This window comes from Cryptomeria japonica, chromosome 1, assembly GCF_030272615.1.
Source record: "Cryptomeria japonica chromosome 1, Sugi_1.0, whole genome shotgun sequence".
Taxonomy (NCBI): Eukaryota; Viridiplantae; Streptophyta; class Pinopsida; order Cupressales; family Cupressaceae; genus Cryptomeria; species Cryptomeria japonica.
In genome coordinates this window covers 16,143,579-16,165,103 of record NC_081405.1, presented here as the reverse complement: position 1 = coordinate 16,165,103, position 21,525 = coordinate 16,143,579, and the positions used below count along the sequence as shown (strand labels likewise).

Sequence of the window (21,525 nt, the reverse complement as noted above, 5' to 3'; positions counted from 1 at the left end):
AGATCTTAAAATCATTTGGGATGAGGTCCTTTTCTTTGATTTTTCTTTTCTGTTTACTATCATAGTCCAGCCTCGAATCTTGGGAGGGGCAATCTCAATATTAACAGCCTACTCATCCTCCACACCCTCATCTGGGGGCAATGGGGAGGGGATCCTCATCAGTAAGAATGAAAGCAAAACCAAGCATTCCCCCAAATTTATGTTGAACATACTATCACATAGGCTAAAGATAACTCCATAAGTTGTTGCACATCCTCATGAGACAGGTCAGGATAGAATGCTTTCTTGCCCAATAATTGACCGATACATAACTAGTTCCAACATCTGAAAACCTGCTGGCTGCTTCTCATAAGAAAGAGGTTGTTTCCATATGTAATTCCTACTCTTTGACCAAATGTCTGCATGAAGACCCACATAGAAGTCTAGTTCACCCAAAATGCATGCATAGGTAGAATGAGAATGCCTTTGAGTTTCAAAAGAGAGAGAAATAAATTTACTTGATGAGTTGCCAATGCTTTCTAGGGAAGAAGGAAGCCAAAAGTGTACAAGACCCAAACTGAAGGAACCAGTGTTTTATAAAAAGAGATGCATTCCACGAAGCCCACGAACCTTTTTCCAAAATACTACCTCTATCTACTTCAGATTCACAAACAATAATAAAGAATCCTTGTACACAAGCATAAATTTTTAAATCACAAAGAGGTTCCTCAAGAAAGGATTGTTCTAGCAGAAGCGGGGGCTTTCCCTATTGAGGCAGCAGCTATGGCCCGGTTACTAAGTTATTTAAAAAGAGTAGAAACCAAGGAGACACATCGTTGGCCAAAAATAGCAGCGGAAGAGAAGCTAGAAAGAAGAAAGAAAACATGGATGAAGCAAAACATTAAGTGGTTGAATAAATGGAGTATTAGCATAAGTGACTGCCCAAATAACATAAAGGAAATAAAAAAGTACGTGCAAGGAAAGTTTAGAGAAAACATGTGGACAGGACAACTTGGGAGAAAAAAGGAATATTATATCAGACATTTCAATCCTACACGCAACCATACACAAAAGAATTACATTGGAATGGATATAAAATGGAAAGCAACAATGTTAATTGCTCAAATCAGGACTAATTCAAATCAACTTAGGTGTGAAACCAGGAGATGGATGATACCTAAAGAGGAGTGGGCAGATAGAAAATGTAGATATTGCACCCAAGGGGTTGTGGAGACAGAATGGCACTATATCATGGAATGTCCAGCTTACAATGGTATCCGAATTCACTACATTGACATGCTAAATGTAAACACCTTGAGCAGTTCATTTGAAGAAGATAAGATAATAAGAGTCGCAGATTTATTGATCAAGTTACACAGTTTAAGATCCAAGATGCAAAAGGAAATGGAAAAGGAGGTTTAGCAGATTGTTCTTTGGTCTTTGCATACTCTTCTTTTGCTGGCTACCCGTGGGGTCCCATAGGCCGTTTGGCCTCGTGGACGTTATTAAAAGAATTCATTCATTCATTCAAGGTGTTAGTTATCCATTGGTGAGGCTCAGGTAGACTGGAGCAAAGGCTGTTGAATTTGCAAATTAAGGCCATATCTGTATGATACTCAGCTTCTTCTATAACCTCCACACCTAGTTCCGAGATCACGATCTTCAATGCTACTTTTTAAAATCTGCTCTAATCCTCCTTTCCTAACATTATGAGAAACATCAGCAGTGATAACCACTCCATCCTTCAAAACCACTAATGCAGCAAGTAGATCTAGTTCTTTCTCTACACCAACCACTTCAGAGAAGTGTCTCAAACCTCCCTTCTGAAACAAGGGCCTCAAACCATCCACAGGCTTAAACACAAACTTCTACACACAATTTGAAACTTGCAGCCTTCCCACCCGAGGAATTCAACAACTATCCTCAAAAAGGAGCCACTCTTTGCTAGGGGCAACCAGAGCAGCATTACCATCTACTCCACCTTACATAGAATTTGAACCATCTTGAGGGGTTTCCACTGATAGTATGATATATTATCACTCCCTTAACATTTTTAACCAAAGTTATTGTACAAAAATAAACCTAATTGAAAAACAAAAACCTAGGACTTGTCTCTTTTGGGAAGAAGAGAAGAACATTAAGGCATTATTTGGAAGAGAACAACTATATTTGCCACTATTGTAAAGGGGGAGACATGAACAAGTCAAATTTGTGCATAAGGAGCAGCAAGAAGGCCATCATGTATTAAGTAACCATACACACCCACATCAGACAAAACATTTTACCTCGTGATAGCCCTCCTGATTTTTTTGTGCTTGACAACATAATGGCCAGAATTGACAACATGTGGAATCAGTATACGACTTGCATGAGACTTATGTTGAATGGAAACACATCCAAAATCAGAAAATGATGTGGCACACAGAAATTCAACATGGACAGCAAGCGGCATGCATAAAAATTCAGAAGAAAATGAAAATGCATGATTGGGCTTCTATCTGGTCCTCAAACACCGGGATCGATGATTTAATTAAAGGGGGCATGTTGTGTGCCAAAACATAACATTTTTTCATTTAATGAATTATTTTGACCTAACAAAAAAAATTTCCCATGGAAGTGGTGATTGTAAGTCAATTCTGTGCACAGTTACATTTGGCACTTAAGCAGTAGTCATTAGTCGATGTTTGATATTTCTAAATATGCGGCTGTGCTATCCAACCCCAGGTTATGGAGATGTCTCTCAGCTCTATATTTTATATAACAACTATTCGTTTCTTTTCAAGACACTCATTTTATTATTTTCTGTTAGCATGCAACCTTGTTTACAGTGACATGGTACAACATGACCAGTTTTTTTCTGACATATGATTGGAGTAATTACAGATCATAGGCAAAATTATTCAATTTACTGATCATAAACTATATCTTTAAGTAAAGGACTAGCAGAGACAGCATAGAAATCACGTAGTGGGAAAAAACAAACCTGATATAAAAATAAAAGCAATCCATGCATGAAGTTAACCCACTTGGGAGGTGGGGAATCTAGTTGAGGTGAATACACCTGTGACACCAAAATAAAACCCAGATTAGTCAGAAAAATAAAAGATAGTACAAAACTGCTTCAGTACCACATAGTTAAATAAGATTTTGCAAAAGAAAGATATGCTGTTTCTTTTCTGAAAATGCAAAAATTCTGTAGCTAGAAATTTCAAGTGAACAAAGCCATACATGCATATGATGAAGAGAAGAAAAATAGGATAATTCCAAGTATGGAGTTTGTGTTCAAAACCAACAATAACCGAAAGCTGACAACATAACCAAGCAAAGTTTCAAAAATAAATTGATGCCAGATCACCTCCAAATCCCAAAATTAAAGTAGATAATACAACAGAAACTAAAACTACTGCAAGGTCTTAGTTTCGTGATAATAAGCTTGTGCATAAATGGAACATTTGTTCCCCTGAATAAAATGAATGAAAAACCTATACAGAGAACAATAAAAAGCTGTATCTGCACCAGTACAAAATAAGGCATAGAAAATTAGCAGCTACAAATGGAACAAATAAAACAAGTAGGAACATTCAACAATTGCAGGCATACTTATCACAACCAATGATAAAGTGCAACTTAAAATAATTGATCAAAACAATTTCATTCGCAGAAATTTGAGCATTAATACTTACATAACTTAGAAAAGCCGATGTAACAATGAATAAAAATCCCAAAAGCGTGATCTGAAAAAGGTATAGAAGATTTAATTTAAGTAAGAACTCCAAAGATGAAAGCCATTCATCATACTGCAGACTATTTAAAAAAACAAAAATAAACGACACAATGATAATTGACAGAATGATTTAGAGTTCCACACAAGATACTAACCATGTTGGGCCTGTTGAGATTCACAAGATGTGCAAAAAAAAAAGCAAAAGATAAAGTTAGCTAAATATATCAATAGATTGAGGATGCAAAAATACTTGAATTTTTTAAATTTGCTTTTGATGACTGCAAAAGAAATTTACCTCTCTTGAGCTACACAGCAACAGAACATCAATTAGATTTATTTTAAGTCTTACCTACACTTATTGAGCCGTGAATGACATTAGAATTTTGAAGGTCACTTATCTCCAATACCTCAGCAAGTTCCTTCTATCCATGGAACCATAGACGTCTAAAAAAATAAGTTGACTAACAAAGTCAAAACAAATGGAAAGGTTCAAACCTACCACCAAGAAAATCAAAGAGTTGGGGATAACTTTGTCTCTCACGTGATAAGAGTTTCAATAGTACAAAGATTCACTGCAGTATTGACATTATTTCACTGCAACCAATTTGATAAGACTAAGTTTTGAAAATCTAAGGCACTAAGATCTATTTCCATAAATCAAAGATCTAAAATGGTTACTATGAAGGAGTTACAACACAGGAAGAAGACGTGGAGAAAGCAAAATGATAAATGGAAGAACAAATAGGACATTCATTGGCAAGATTGTCCTAATTCTAATGAGGAGATAAAAATTTGGGTGCTGGAAAAATTTAGGACTGCCATGTGGACAAAGCAGAATGGCCAGAAGAAGACACACTATGTTAAAGAATTGAATCCCATGTGGACGCATGATGAAAAGGCTTATTTAAGTGCTGAAATCAAGGGTAAGGCTAAAGTCTTAATGGCTCAGTTGAGGACAAGGTCACATCATCTTCGATGTAAAACGTGTAGATGGATAACTCTCAAAGAAGAGTGGAAAGAAAGGACTTGCATCTTTTGCAGTAAAGGAGCGGTTGAAACTGAGTGGCACTTCATCATGGAGTGTGTGGCGTATGAGGATATCCGTAAGCAGTTTGAAAACAATCTGAAGGTGGACAATCTGAGTAAGCTGTTTGAGGAAGCAAGGTTTCACAAAACTACGAATTTCTTAGTCAAGATGCATAAAAGGAGAACTGACATGGAGAGAAACCTGAATTGGTGTTGTTTTTGGAGCTCTTGGTCCCTTAGACCGCTTGGTCTCGTTAACATTATTAAAATCCTAAGTTACCGGTTCTTCCCCTTTTGGCCTAGGTTCGGGTTCTGGTTCTTGTCCAGTCCTGGTTCTCAACGGATTCTCCTTGGGTTCCTCCCGGGTCCTTCCCAAGTGGCCAACATAGGACCCACAGGGAACCCGGCCACCTGGGAAGGACTCGGGTGGAACCCACGTCGAACCCAGGAGGACCCGGGTGAACCCAGGAGGACCCGCGTGAACCCAGGCCTGTAGTTTCCAAAAAACACGGCCATGGGTCAAAAAAACAATAAAAAAAGACTTCTTAAAATAGTTTTATTTTTATAATAAAACTCTAATTCGCCCCTTTATGACTTTTTAAAAAAGACTTGAAACTTGAATATTATCTTTTTTGCAAATTATGAATATGATATTAGACTTTAGTTATTAGTTTACTGATTACATTTGCGATATATGAATATTTATTGGCATTGGCAATTAATAATTATGGATTTATCATTTATCATTTATGTATGGAAAGTCACAATGTATATTTTATTTTTGTATGAATTGTATATATTGAACATATATATAATATATGGGTATATATATATATAATTTATATATATATATATATATATATATATATATATATATATATATATATATATACACATGGCCGTGCCCGTACCCAAGATTTTTAAATTTTTTTGCCGAATCTGTACCCGAATCCGAACCCGAACCGGTAACTTAGTAAAAATCCATTCATTCATTCATTCATTCATTCAAAATTTATTTGAATAAGTTTTGTGCAATGAATGCCAACGGTACATCCTTAGAGCCAGAAAAATTTAAATTTTATTAATATTTGTCCCTTTTGATACAATTTCTCAGTGACAATTACGATATCTGTGAATTGAAACCTAAAGACTGTTGTTGTTTAACCATACTTTTTCCAAAAATAGCGGCAAATACTAAACTCCAGGCTTGGAACTCGATGCTATACAATACTATGTCATATCACAGAAGGGAAAGATCATCAACCACAAGAAAAACCATATGAAATGTCACAGATAATGTTTAAGTGAAACTACATCGCTAACATAGTTTGATTTCAAAATCATGTACGTATGCCACTACTATTAATGTTTGAATTAAAAAACTTTGTAGAAAATAACTATCATCAAAGAATTTTTTTTCAAAAATAACATGCAAAACAGTACTTGATTAAAATACTCACGGCATCCAAAGAGGGAAAAGATTAACGCAACGGCTCCAAAATGGTTGCAGCACATATTTGGCAACATAAGACCTATCCACACCACTATATTTGTATCTGTGTAACGTTTCCACACCATGGCGTCCAATGTAGCCCATCTTGCCGTCCTTTGATGGGGTTTCAGAAAGCAAATACTGCAAAGGGCGAAGCATTGCTACCATTAAATAAAGCAATCACAACAAAACACAGAAAACGGCCCAAACATTTGTCGCTATGACAAGAGAGCAACCGATCTGTACAAAAAATGAAAAGAAAAATAAAATCAAAAATTTGCAACTTACAACAGAAGAGTCCTGAAATAAAGTTTTGTTAGCCTATAACCTCTGCAACTGAGCGAAAATAAAAACTTCGACGGCCCTAAAGCTGCACTGATTTGTTCCGAACTCTGTAGATTTGCTTATTTCTGGAGATTTGGAGTGGAAAATGATCGAAGCGGGGGCTTCAATGGCGTGAAAGTGATCTGGGAGTGGCGTGGAATGTCGTCTTGCCTGCTCAAACGGAGCGTCGCGCTAATTTGCCTCCCCTTCTTTCATTTAGCTCAAATGAATTATTTTAAAGATGAGTTTTTTACACGCCACCGTTTTCAATATTTTACTTGCTTGTTTTCACTTTTACCCCATTGATTTAACTTTAGATTTTTTATTTCTTGCTTTTTTGTTTATACTTTTCAAAAGAAAAGAAAAAAGGCATATACTTCCCTATTCTACTCAAAAGGAGAAAAAAAAAGAGTAAAGTTGAATTTATACAATGGTCTTTCTTTTATCAGTGGTTTTGAAGGTGCCACGTGACATAAGTTGAATATTTTTTCTTTTTAAAAGAGAGTATGTTGTTTTTAATTTATTATTCTGTCTTTGAGTTTTTGGTCTTTTATGTAAATTGTGTATCGTATTTTAATATTTTTAATATAAAAGGTACTTTTTATCATAATATTTAGCAATATTTTTAGTAAATATATAATTTATTTTTTTTGTTTTTTATAATATTAATTAAATTTAAGAATTAAATTTACAATGTAGAATTATTTTCCAAATTCATAGTTTGTATTTTGAGATTGTTTAGTAGTTACAATTTTTGACATTGGTAATGAGTTAATAGAAAAAAATAAAAATAAATGATTGAATCTTGTATGATGAACTGATTTTGACTGAAATTAAATATGGATTAAAAATAAAATGAGATGGATTAGGAATATGTATTTTGAAAAGTTAGAGTTTGATTATTGTTGCATTGCAATAAAGACATCGAGATGAGATATAAAATTAGATTTTGGATCAAAGAAATAAGACAATTATAGTGAAGTTGAGTGTCTTGGAAATGATCATATACGAGTGGCACAACTAATCTAGATTGGTTTGATTTTGTCCTAAGTGGAATTGGACCTTCAACACTTATTAAGAATATTTTCCTAATGTATATCTTAAGTAAGGAAAACTTATTGGTGTTAAGGAGCGTATTAGAACTTGTTGTGTAATTAGTAGAGTTCAAGTCTATCTCACACCTAATTAAACCCAAGACTAGGTTAATAGTATTAAAAGAGAAAGTGTGGCAATGGATGTTATTAAGTTTATCATTGAATATTATTTTAAAAACTCACTACAAAATGATGAGTGATTGCAGATGAATATTTAATGATGACTAATTGTGGATGGTTATATTTGTCTAATGTGTATCTAAAATAAGGAAAATTTATTGGTGTTAAGGAGCATATTAGAACTTGTTATCTAATGAGTTGAGTTCAAGATTGTCTCACACCTAGTTAAGCCTTGAGATTAGGTTAATAGTATTTGACGAGATAATGTGTGGCAACGGATGTTATTATTCTTATCAATGAATATTCTTTCTAAAACCTAATGCAAAACGATGAATGATTGTGGATGAATATGTATGTAGAGTGTGTTTTAATAATGGATAATGATTGCTCGTAGTTATTGATGCTCACTGCTAGCAAATAAGGATTGGTACCTAATTCTTGTTAAAGGAGGAGAACTTGTATATTATTATGATACAATTTTCATTAGATTACATGATGACGCAATTTTTTTTAGAATGACATCTCTAAATACACAACGTTATATGTATAATTCAAAATTTTGGATACCTATGCCAATGACTACTAGCCAAATCTTAAGATCGTTAGCCTTGAAAATCAAAAATAATTTGGAAAAGAAGGATATAATCACACTTTTGTTCCAATCCAATAGACAAAAATGTAAGTATAATCTTGTCTAAGATGGGCTGGCTAATGAGAGTTGGGTCAAGAAGGCTTTGGATTAAGATGCATTACATATTAAAGTGCAAGGTTTAAGCTTAGGGTCACTAAGTAGTCCAAAATAGTCAAATTATTTGTCAAATCATGCATTAAGTACATTGTCCCAAAGAAGTGTAAAATGAGTGAACAAGTGTACAAGTATGCACTCTTCTTCTTTATACAAAAACTAACATACAATCTAATCCAGAAATTTAGCATTGATTACAATTTGTAGAAATCTAATATCATTCGTGTTTAATCTCTTTCAGTTAGTTTAAGTTTGTATGTACTAAGTTGATTTATGGAATCAATCGTGATTGAAAATATCTCACAAATAAAAAACATCTATCTTATTCTAATCTGTGTTGATCCTCGTTTTAAGACCATTTTTCTTTTAATAAAAAACTATTGAATTTTGTTCTTAGAAGTTCTCAACATACAAATCTCAAATAAAAATAGTTTGCACAACAATGATCCATACATCAAAACTAATATATAAATTTCTTTATTAAATCTATTATAAAAACATTTTTTATAATTTTATCAGTACATTAAAAAAAAATACTCATTAAATCTTTAAAACCCTACTGAATAGATTTTTTTTATTGTATTTAAATTGACATTAAAACTGATATAGGAAAAAATCAATCATCTTCATTATTCAATCAAAAATAACAACATAACTCAAAACAAAAAGTTTTAAAAATTATGAAGAAAGCATCACTTATAGTAAAGGATGATTAAAGTACAAGGTAGCAATTTTGAAACTTCAAATTACAAAGTTACTACTTATTAGAAAAAAGCCACTCGTGGCCAAAACAAAAAACAAAAATGGCCTAAAGTGGTAGTCTCATCGTGAGTCTAAATTACATATAAATAAAGTAATAGCCAAATGCTACCATTTAATATGAAAGGATGCTGATAAAAGGAGAAGATATCACTAGCAATTGCACCTTGTTGTGCAATGGGTAAGGTGCAATGGGTACATCGAAGAATTGTGGAAGGTTAATTAAGAAAAAAATTGGTATATTTTTTGCATGCATTTATGTAATCCATGACTAATTCAATTACACATCCACTTTAGAGACTCTATTGCCAACATGCTCATGTTATGAATTATAACAAAGTTATATATAATAATAAATATAATTATATCATATATTATATAAAATTTATAGTATATGTTAAATACACTATATTATATTCATATGTTAATTTAATGTCTTGTATAAAAATATATCAATCATTTATTATAATAATTTTTATTATAAAATATGATATATAATAATAATATAATTTATAATTATATTTTACATAAATTAATTTTTGTTACACAAAAATACATATTATATTATAGATTATTTATTTTTTAATAATTTCTAATTATTTAAACTCTCTTAAATCAATATTAAATAATAAAAATCAATTGAAATAACTCATTTAAAAAACAAAAGTTGCAAATAAAATTTAATAAGATTTCATTTTTTTTTTTTTAATTGAATGAAGCCAACCACTGTGTTGTAGGGTCATCCCCAAAAATGACATGAATATTATTAACTATGTGATACGATATTATCCTTGTAAGAAAAGTGTTGAAAAAATAATATTTTTATTATTATTAGGGCATCCTTGTTAGAAAAATGTTAAAAAGAGGTAATATTTTTATTAATATTAGACAGTGGAAAGCTTTCCTAGGAAGCTTCCTTATTAATGTTTTAATTGGACGTAATTATTATTATTTTTAATTTAAATCTGATCACTACATTATTTGTTTATTCTTTGGAGATCTTCCAAATCAATCACATTAAATCTTAGTATATACTTTTTGCCAAGCATTTATGAAGTGCATTCAAGAGGAAAGCGAATTTTTTCTGTTATAGTTTAAACTTCACCTACTGTCTCTGTATACAGAGAAATCAATGTTGAGAGTCACTTACGAAGGCATTCTTCCTGCACAAATAAAAAATTGCAGTCGTAGGTAAAGTGTTAAAAGAGTGTGTCTTGTCAAACTAAAACGGTGGAAGGGGACGGTGGATAGCAGATGACAATATAGAAAAAATGAACGACTGATAAAATTCCAATCGTCTTGTAACCTCTATGAAGCATGTTGAAACACTGATGTTTGAAAGCAGGTAGTTCATTTCATATAAGAGACACCTTCGATGTAAATATAAGATGTGTGTAGATTAGTTTCTTCTATGTTTAGAGTAATTTCGACCATAAAAAAAGAATCCTTGAGCAAAGAGTGACTATATAGGAAAACAACAATTGGTGATGCTATCATTGCTAGATTCATGTTCTTTGTATTAATTTTTTCCCCATAAAGAAATTTAGCAAACTAAACATTTTCTACTGTTGTATGGTTTTATGTTCCATTTCTAATATCTTTATTTCCCTTTTATCATAGAATTTAATTTTTGTAAATAGGTATACATTAATAAAAATTTATTTTTTTATAATTTTAAATGAACTTAGAGAACAAAATTAACAATGTAGTTTTGTTTTTTTTAAATTATAGTTTGTGTGTGTGTGTTTTTTTTTTATCGGTAAAAGGTTGTAGCCAAAGAATTTTATTGATATTAAATCCTAGTACAACCCAACTCACTAGGGGCACGTGTAGGAAAGAGTCAGCTGGAGAAAACCTTCGGTCTTGCCCCATATAAGTATATTTAATACACATTTGAGGAGATTTCAAAAACCTTTATAGTTTGTGTTTTTTATATTATTTGGTTATTAGAATTTTTGAACTTGGTGACAAGTTAATGGAAAATTTGTGTAAAGTAAATATAATTCAAATTTTAGATAAATTAAACTGATTGAATGATGCATGATAAATGGAATAAGGTGAATTGAGACTAAAATCAAATATGGGTTGAAATATAAATGAGATGGATTGAGATTATGTACTTTAAAATCAACAAAAGTTGGACTTTGAGTAATGTTACATTACAACAAAAACACTCAAGGCAAGACAAGAAATTAGATTTGATTGTAGATCAAATTGTTCAAACAACTAAAATTAGAGAAGTTGAGTGTCTTGAGCATGGACACAACAATAATCATGTTAGAGTGGTACAACTCCTTTAAATTGGTCTAACTTTATCTTGAGCGAGATTGGCACTTCAACTTATCGAAAATGTTTTCCTAATATATATCTAAAATAAGGAAAACTTGGCGGTGTTAATAAGCATCATAGAACCTATAATATAATGACTAGATGATAGCATTATCTTGAACCTGGTTAAGGCCCAAAACTAGGTTAATAGTAGTAAATAAAGATATAATGTGGCAACAACATCTATGTGTGGTGGCAATAGATGTTCTTAGCTTATTAATTCTTCTTACTAAAATATAATTCAAATTGATGAGTGCTTGTGTATAAATATGTTTCAGGAGCATGCTTTAACAGTAGATGATGATTGTTGATGCTCAATGTTGGTAGATGAGGATTGGTACCTAATTCTCGCTAATGGAGAGAAAAATGTGTATATTATTTTGATATGGTATTCAATTGATTACATGGCGGTACATTTTTTAGGGGATGATGACTTTAAATGCACAATCCTATATGTATAATTAGAACTTTTTAATTCTCATATCAATGAGTAATAGCTAGATCCAGTATATTAACCTTAAAAATAAAAAATAAATTAGAAAAGGGGGATATAATGACACCTGTGATCTAATCCAAGGGAAAAAATCACAGGTTGGATCTAATCAAGGATGGGATTGTCAATGAAAATTGGGTCATGAAGGCTCTAGGTTAGATGCATTACATATTAGAGTGCAAGGTTTAAGCTCAAGGTCGCCGAGTACTCCAAAATAATCATATTTTGTGCTAGAATCATGCATAAAAGACATAAAACTAAGATAGATTAAAATGAGCACTTTTCACCTTTGTAATATAACTGATTTGTTTGGTCTTTTTTATTAGTTTAAGTTTGTATATATTCCAAACTAAAATGCGGAATCTATCTCCATTAGAAAGCTCATAGAAATTTAAAAATATCTCATATGTTTATCTTTGTTAATCCTTATATTAAAATCATTTTGATTTGATTCATGCTATGAGATTTTGTCAATGGATAATGAAGTGGGTTCTCAAAATGCAAATCTCAAAGGTAAATGGTTTGCATGGAAATAACCCATGTACCAAGCCTAATGTATGAATTCATTAATCGAGTCCAACCAAGAACAAATAATTTCCTCAATTTTTTTATTTACACTTATATAAGTTCACTATTCAAACCCTTAAAGGTCTTAGTTTCTAGAGCCACTCAAGGACTTAAGCTCCCAAGATCAGTTGCAAAACTAAAATATCCTTCTACAAGGACAAAAGCAAGAGCATAGATTAACCAATAATGGATAAAATACAATATAGACCAAATAAGACCAATGAATGTGCATTGGAATACAAAATATACATATGAGATCTTGCTTATATAAGCAAGGTTGAGAGATAGTGTTAATTAGGATGATGGCAAGTGTCTTAATCTTATGTCATTTGACAACTAGGAAATAAAATCTTGTGTCTACAATAAACCTCTAGAAATATTCCTAGCTCCCTATATAAACTTAACATGTGAACATGTGCAAAAAGGACCTGACTAGGAACTAGTTAAATAACGTGTCTTGTTCACACTACAAAGGGGGAACTGGATGGAAAATCTTAGGTCACACCAACATTCGTCTTAAGTGCATCTTAGGGATAATGATGAACAAATGCAAATGAAACCATATAAACTAAGGTGAGACTTAAGGGGAAACCTAAAGTGAGACATAATAAAAACATAACATTATGGAATATGCTTTATCCTTACAACATGATCCATAAAGTGATAATGCCCTAACTAACTTAATGTGAATTAACCTAAGAGGTAAATTATTGGATAATATACCCCATTTAAATCAACAATAATATTATTAGAGTTCACTCATGGATATTCTTGTTCCTTGTGGTTTTATAGTGCAAGAGACAAACATTCCTTACAATATTTGTAGTTAAGTGGATTTGGAATGGCTAGATGATGTCAATTGAAAAATATCCATTGATACTTAAATTTTTTACTCTATTTGATGGTGTTATAAGTTGGATGAGCATGCGACTAGTTGTGGTTTCTTTTTCCACTATATTAAAAAAGTATATGACATCTATTCATACCTGTAAAAAAATCATTTGAATTTAGATATTGTGTTTCACATTAGGTAAAAACATGAAGCAATTATAGCTCATTGTGATGATTATAGGGCAATCTCACTATCAAAGAACCCAACTTCTCGTACCAAGATAGAGCATACATATGCTTAGTATCTTTGTGAGAGATGGTTGAGGATAGAAAGGTGAATTTGGAAAAGGTAAAAAAAATAATGAATATTGTAGATGGATTAACCAAACTCGTGAGAACAAAAAAGTTTAGATGGTTTAAAAATTATATGGCCTCTTGACCCATAGCAATTAATTATGTGATAGTATGTTCCTCATGGCTCTTGAAAGGTATTTGAAAAGTTTGGAATTCGTGAGAACAAAAAAGTTTAGATGGTTCACAAAGTCTATCATGGCTTCTTGGCCCCTAGCATTTGGTTGTGTGATAGTATGTTACCAATGGCTCTTGAAAAGTATTTGAAAAGTTGGGAATTAAGGTGTCTCAACCTTTACAAGTGTTTGATTTATTTATTTTATCAGTAAGCATTTTTTTGTAAATAGGCATCATATTTTAAAATATTTTATTTCATATTTATGCTCCACCTTATATAGGGCATTGGTATTTGTGCAAGGCATATAATGCCAAGTGTTGATAAAAAAATTGTGAGTTTTAAGTCATCATAAAGTGGATAAATATGGCAGAGTTAAAGCACCCCTCTTATGTGGGATTCTACATGATAAGTTATGAGGATACTTTATGATGTCTATGATCTAAAAATAAGGGGGGTTACTTTAAAATCTTGAATCACTATGAAAGGATTTAATATTTGTCATATGGTGTTTATTTTGAGATTGTATAATGGGACAAGTTGGGTTCTGATGTCAAGTGGGTCAAACTGGGAGTTATTGCTATATTGTTGACTTACTATTTTAGTAGGTGACATGAAATCTTCATGGGTAGAATTGGAATTTGTGTCTAAGTTGGGATACTCTTTTTGGGAATTTTGTAAAATGATTTTTGAAACCATTTGTGGTTTCCTAGCTTTATCATTTATACTTGAAGAAGTTGTTTCATAAGTTAATTTGTACATACACAAATGATGTTGGAATGTTGCCAAGTTCTTCTAAACTTATTGTTGGTGAATACTCGTACAAAGAATAAAATGTGCAATTGCATAGTAATCCTCTTCTAATTTGATAATACATTGTGCAAGCGTGGGTTTTTTTTCTCTTGAAATGTTTTCCCCATGTAAACTACTATATTATAATATTTGATTTATTTATAATTGTATATATCTACTTTATATAACAAGTCTGGATCATATTTATGTTTTCTATACATCACATGAATCCAAAATAGGTCCACCGCTACCTAATAGGTAAATAATATGCCATAAAAAGAAAATATTTGGAATGTAAAACATGGCTAGAAATTATGGCACAATCAATTATGGGCATCCAAGCTCACATACAAGTCCTTACAAGAATGGTCTTCCCTCTCCAATAGACTAAAGTGATATGGTTCTATCATTGAGTGCATTCCAAGAGAGAATCAAGAAAAAATTCTTAGATGAATATAATCTAAATGGATTCCATGTCAACAACAAAGAAGATATTGGCCACAATAAGTCCAACTATCAACTTTGGTATATTAGTAGAGTTTTCGATCCCGTGGTCACAAAAAAAAAATATTACAACCATACTTTGGAGCTACAACACATTTAAGAACTCTTTATAAAGATCAATATACTAAAGGGCAGGGAATGGGAGAAACACACAACTTACCTAGGCCATCTTTAAAGGGGTGGGTATCTTCTCTAAATTTTGATTTTTTTGAGTTTTGATGGTAGATATGTGTGCAATGGACAAACTCATGGTTTCTTCTTCTTCCACTAACAATGAACCCCTTAGAATTTACAATATTGTAGATAAACTTTCGCTATAGTTGGTATACAAGAACACTCCATAACTTAGGTAGGCCATCTTGATCTCATCAATTTTATATTTTGATATACCCGTATAAAATTATAACACTTCACTATGTCCTAGAATACAATTATTTATTAGATACTTCAATGGTTCACAAGACACAAAATGCAAGCAAGACCTCCATTGTAAAGCCCCAACATGCTATAGTGATTCTTCAACTATTGTGATAACAATTCATATACATGTATTGATGGCCCCCACTTAATCCTCCATCATTCAATTCAATATGAATTAACTAGATCCACATGTTACCCTCCTAGGGTTTATTAAAAAATTAAGGAGGATCTCTTGAAAAGTTAGCACAAATTTTTTGATCTACCACTAACATTTCATCTAATAACTTGTAGGACACACAACCATTTCTTTGTTAAGCTAGTCCATCCCAACCATATGATCTCGACACTTGTATCTCTCCTCCATAATCTTAAGAAGGTATACAACACTAGAGTAACAAAGGTGGGCTTCGTCACATCTAGAATTTGCATTCACCACAAGGGTAGATCCAAGCAATAATAGCTAGTGACCATACAACACTCAATAGGGGAATTTAACCTACCAAGGATACAATAAAATAGTACTAGGTGACAAACTTTGTGAACCATGTGTCAAAGATATTATTACTATATCCAACCTCCAATAAGGATTGTTTAAGCACTAAAATTCATAGAGAGGTCTTTTCATCTAACAATTTCAAATTAAAAAAGAATTTTCAGAGGGGGAATTAGTGTTGGTTAGGCATCATTTTCTATATATACTGATTTGTGTGTCATATTGATCAAATTATGCTTATACAATTGAGATTTTAGCCTAATGTGTTAGAGTACTCTATATCTCATTTATATTTTCTATTGTACAAGGGAGCCTCTATATGTTTGTCTAGGTTGGATTATGTGAACGTTATCTATCTTGTTCATTGTAATATAAGAAGTCATCACTCATAGAAGTTATGGTTCTTATCTATCTTTATAAGTTTGCAATTTTGTTGATCATCATATTGTGAGCTATTAGGCTTTACTCTAGTAGGTAAGACTATTTTTACGTGACATGAGACATTTTTATGCTTCATTTAATTATTGTAACCTCTCTTCCTTTTCAATTCCTTGCAAAATAGCTTTAGGATTAGCCTAGAATAAAGATGGATTTGACCCTCCAATCCCAAAGGCTATATTATGGGATTGAGGTCCATGTTATTGATTGTAAGGATTTTCACGTTCTTGGTCTTGTGTGGCATACTGGCTTTTGAAAAAGGCCTTTTTAAACCGATCAATAGTTCCCACACACTATTAAAATTTCCCATTCACTCTTAAATTTCATGCACATGTATGCAAAAGTATTAATGGTCTAGCCTTGATATTTTTTTAATTTTCTAAAAAAAATCTAAATTTGAAAACTAAATTATTTCCATATTTCGTAAAATAAAATCAATTTATCCCTACAATCTCAAATATAGGGAAACTTTAAGAGAAAATAATTTACTTCATGGTGTTGGATTTCAGTGAAATTAAAGGTGAGTTCAATTATTTGATCATGATGCCTAATTACAATGCTTTTGTAGAAATCTATTCACATGAGAACTTCAAAAAATCATACTAGAAGATAAAAAAGGTAATCCAAAATCATTGATCAAAATAAGAGCTTTGATACCAACTAATACGGAACCAATCACAGTAGAAGACAAAAAACATATTCAATAGAAAGGAAACGATAATATCTATGTAAAAATTAATTCCAAACCTGAAAATTTTGATAAGAGAAATATACATTACTATATAAGTATGAATATGTCAAATTATACAATTTGAGAATATCTTCTAATTTCAACAACAAGTGCAAAACAAAAATGAATTTATAATTAGATATTAAAGCTAACCTTATAACAACTAGAAAACTATCTTTTGACAACAAGTGCAAAATAAAAATGAATTTATAATTAGATATTAAAGCTAACCTTATAACAACTAGAAAACTATCTTTTGACTTCTACCTTTACCTAAGATAAAATATAAGATAACAAAACAATATAATAATTTATATGATAAGCCCACAATCTAAATGATTCTTTGTGAATCATCTTTAGAAGCTCATTCCAAAATTGTTAAAAATATAAACATAAGACATAAGATTGTAAAGTTAATATCACACGCAATTCTAGTAAATAGATTCTTCTGTATATAATATACAATTATCCACAAATCCTTCATCCTTTTTGACTGAATGAATGAAGATTTTTAATAAATCGACAAGACCAGAGAGTCCATGGAACCAAAATTGAGAACAACACAATGATCTTAAGAGAACCAACTGGTTGACCAACTCATGAAGCAGCTCTAGGGCGACCACTGATCCTTGGTAATTAAATTATTTCTCCTCTAAATTTTGACCAAGTAATCTGCCACCCGAACAATCATTTTTTCTTCAAACAAAATATTTAAAAACTCAACTTTTACAATGATCATATATTTACTCTAGACATCAACTTTTAAAATATTCTTTAAACAAAGATTAAAATTGGACTCAAATGTAAAGGACCATGAGAAAATTCACCATGCACCATTTGAATAATGCAACTTGTCATTTCCACCAACAAAATACACACCCAAAAGTACCGAGCCCAAATATATGTCACATTTCCTCGTGATGCTTATAATTAAACATACAAACACCATAAAATAAAATGATTGATTTCATACCCTTACACGTGCAAGAGGTCATTCTTAAAGGCTATAAAATACTCACAAGATACAATATACAACAGTGTGATCTAAATAATTAATTAGATTATATATTGTTTGATTATAGATGTTCTTTACCACGTGACAAAAAAAGGTACTAATTGTATGCTTAAGTGTATCATGTTTCAAGTGCAAGTTGTGTGGGGTGGTTGGAACTAAGCTTAGATTATGAAATGACAAACACTTGCTTCTATATCATGAAATAACATATACATCTTTTCAAATTAAATTGAATTATAATATATGTGTATGAATATTCAAATATTAAAATTTAAATAAAGAAAGAAAAAGAATAAGGAGAAATAAATAAAAAAATAAATAGATTAAAGTATATTTATTTAAAAGAATTAAGAGAATATAAGATGAAAGTAAATTTATTTTTAGGAAATAGATAATTATTATATAATTAATAATTAAAATATTGTACATTTTTAATTAGAGATTTTTAGATAATATAATTATAATGGAAAAGTCTAAGGGGTTGAGCTTAACTAGTTAAAACACTGGGTTCTCACTGTGGAGACCCAAGTTCAATTCCCAATAGGATCATCTGAAGTGGAATTCTAAGTTGTGATTCTTGGCCTTCCATAGGATGGGGAAGGTCTTGGGGTCAATCTAATCAAACATAATAATAATAATTCAAAGATATGTAATGGGGATGAGGCCCCCTACTGTGTCCCCACTGGTTCATAGCTCCAGTCAAAAGCTATTCAGGGTTCGACCAATTACCGATCAAAAATAAATAAATTAAAAAATATATATATAATGGAAAAAACTTATACATATATCGATTATCATTTACTTTTGAACTCGTTTTAATTGATATCTAAATATGGTCATATAGTAACAAAGGGTGTACTCTTGTGCAAAAGTAGGGTCATTCTCCAATCCTTCATGTATATCTATTGACACATACTTCCGCGCATTTTATCCTATCCTATCCTTATTTATATATATTTTAATAAATTCACCATTATAAACTATTTATTACCTCCATGTCTACAATAATACCCATAGAATCATTCCCACCTTTATATTTGTACTCTCTTGTCTCAAGTCAATCTTGTAAAATGGGGCATAACTCTTGCATCACACATAATTGACAAAATAATCCAACATTCAAATTAAATTTTTTTAATTCGCATCTATTCCATTAGTCACTATGTGCTAAATCAGTATGTATTTGCATAATTAATTGCTACATTTGGGTACTTAAAGATATTCAATGTGTATTAATTCATGTTGATTATCAAACTAAAATCATATATATTTGAAAAGAAGAATGATTAGTGGAACATTTTATTTAAGCACTAAAAATATAATCCACATAAAATCATTTAGGACATCTACATGATCAAAGTGTGGTACATTTGATATCTTTGATGTGCATAAAAGTCAAGATTAAAATCAAGGGTGCTTAACCTATGAAAACTTAGCCTGCCCTATTCTATTGATTTCCCTAAAATATTTTTCAACGGTGCTAGTCTAGGTATTCTTTGGCAAAAATCAAATATTCAGACAATAATAGTTTTCAATGTGTTACAAGTGCGGTTGTCGTTGCACCAAAAGATCGACCTATTAATGCTTGATACAACCACTAGACTTGTAGAATCCATAGGAGGCGGTTGAGCCATGACACAAACCCGAGCGTTGTGCTGCACAACACAAGGAGACCAATTTTGATCAATCAATTTTTGTTTTATAGCTCAAAATTTGTGCTTAAATCAATTTTGATCTTGTTTTGTTAAATTTTAATTAAATCAAGGATAATTTATAATGTGTTGAAAGGATAGTAAAAAATTCAAGGAATTGATCTTGGGAGTTGCTTCTTGATAAAAGTGTAAGATGTCAATTTCATGCGAGCCACTCACATATGTGGATCATATATATAGATAAGGCCCACTTTTATGGGTTAAGGATCATTTCCACTGGTGAAGCTTGAAGGAGCTAAAATAAAGTTTTGGAGGTTTTAATTGTTTGGTCTTTTGATATGCATGGTTATCTATACAATAAAATAGTGTCGTACTTCTTGTAGCAAAATCTTTTCAAAAAGTGCATGGGGGTGAAGTTGAGATTCTTATCTAACTTTCACTTGTAATAGAATTAATTTTTTTACTTGATTGTGAGTAACTAGTATTTTTTGTATTTGAAGGTGTATGTGGATGTGAGCCTAAAGTAGAATAATCCACACACACGCACACACACATGCACAACACCACCACCACCACCAGACACACACCCACACTTTTTTTTTTTATATTGATAGAAGTGCAATTTGAAAGGGTCTAAAACCTTGTAAAACAAACCAACCCACAAGCAAACATGATGATTAGCAAGATATATGGGGGCAACCATGGAAGACAAGGATTCCAACCCTATTATAAAGGAAGCAGTGGGCAAAGACAAAAAAGTATAACACTAGGAAAAATTAGCATCTTCCCAAGTGGAAGTAAGACAACTAAAACCAAATATAATATAAAAATATCCAATGTTGCTAAAGGACAACTAGAAGAAAATGTTGTTCGAGGTGATGTTGTGCAGGCATGTGAGGGCTTCCTAGTCTACACAGGCCTACACAGTCTTGCCATGACCCCCCCTCGCTCTTTGTGTTTTATCATCACCTCCCTTCTTTAGATTCTAGCGGTGGGATTGGGTTTTGAGGAGCCTGGTTTTTTTTCTTGTTGCATTTAGGTATTTTTCGATTTGGTAGGGGGGTTGTGAACTTTATTTTTCTCCATCAGTCTTATTCTTTTCTATTAAATTAATTTTCTATTTCTATTTTTTTCCTCTTGGTGGGAGAGGTATGGATTTTTGTGGGGGTTTGGGGGACCCTCTAACCCCTCCTTCAAAGATATTTTAAACCTAGAGGAGTCTTTTGGTGTTGAGCATGGCATAGTTGTCCAATTTCTCTCACATTTAGCCAATAATGCTAGATTTGAGAATCATATGTCAAACCATTCAAGCCTCATTAGGTGTTTTGACAAAAGTAAGGACTAAACAATGATCGTAATCAATTTAGAGGTAGTTGTAGATGATGAACTTTACCTCTCTAAGTATGTGTTAATTTGTAAGTTCATGGGTCCTTGAATATATCTTCAATTTTTAGATTGTTGGACTCCAAAAAATTAAAATCCGCAAGGAGAAATGAAGATTATAATAATTGTAAATGGATATTTTATGGTGGC

The 21,525-nt window shown here is 31.8% G+C and overlaps 1 protein-coding gene across 1 annotated transcript in view; it reads right to left on the bottom strand.

Annotated features, from left to right (window-relative positions):
- Nucleotides 1-6,777, bottom strand: part of LOC131028201 (choline/ethanolaminephosphotransferase 1) — a 55,618-nt gene extending 48,841 nt beyond the window's left edge. Inside the window, exons 1-5 of the mRNA XM_057958449.2 lie at nucleotides 6,510-6,777; nucleotides 6,190-6,362; nucleotides 3,859-3,868; nucleotides 3,663-3,713; nucleotides 2,963-3,040 (exon numbers count right to left, since the gene is read on the bottom strand). Coding sequence (XP_057814432.1) covers nucleotides 2,963-3,040; nucleotides 3,663-3,713; nucleotides 3,859-3,868; nucleotides 6,190-6,326 — 276 coding nt within the window. The 5' untranslated portion in view covers nucleotides 6,327-6,362; nucleotides 6,510-6,777. The remainder of the gene's footprint in view (nucleotides 1-2,962; nucleotides 3,041-3,662; nucleotides 3,714-3,858; nucleotides 3,869-6,189; nucleotides 6,363-6,509) is intronic.
- Nucleotides 6,778-21,525: the final 14,748 nt, after the last annotated feature.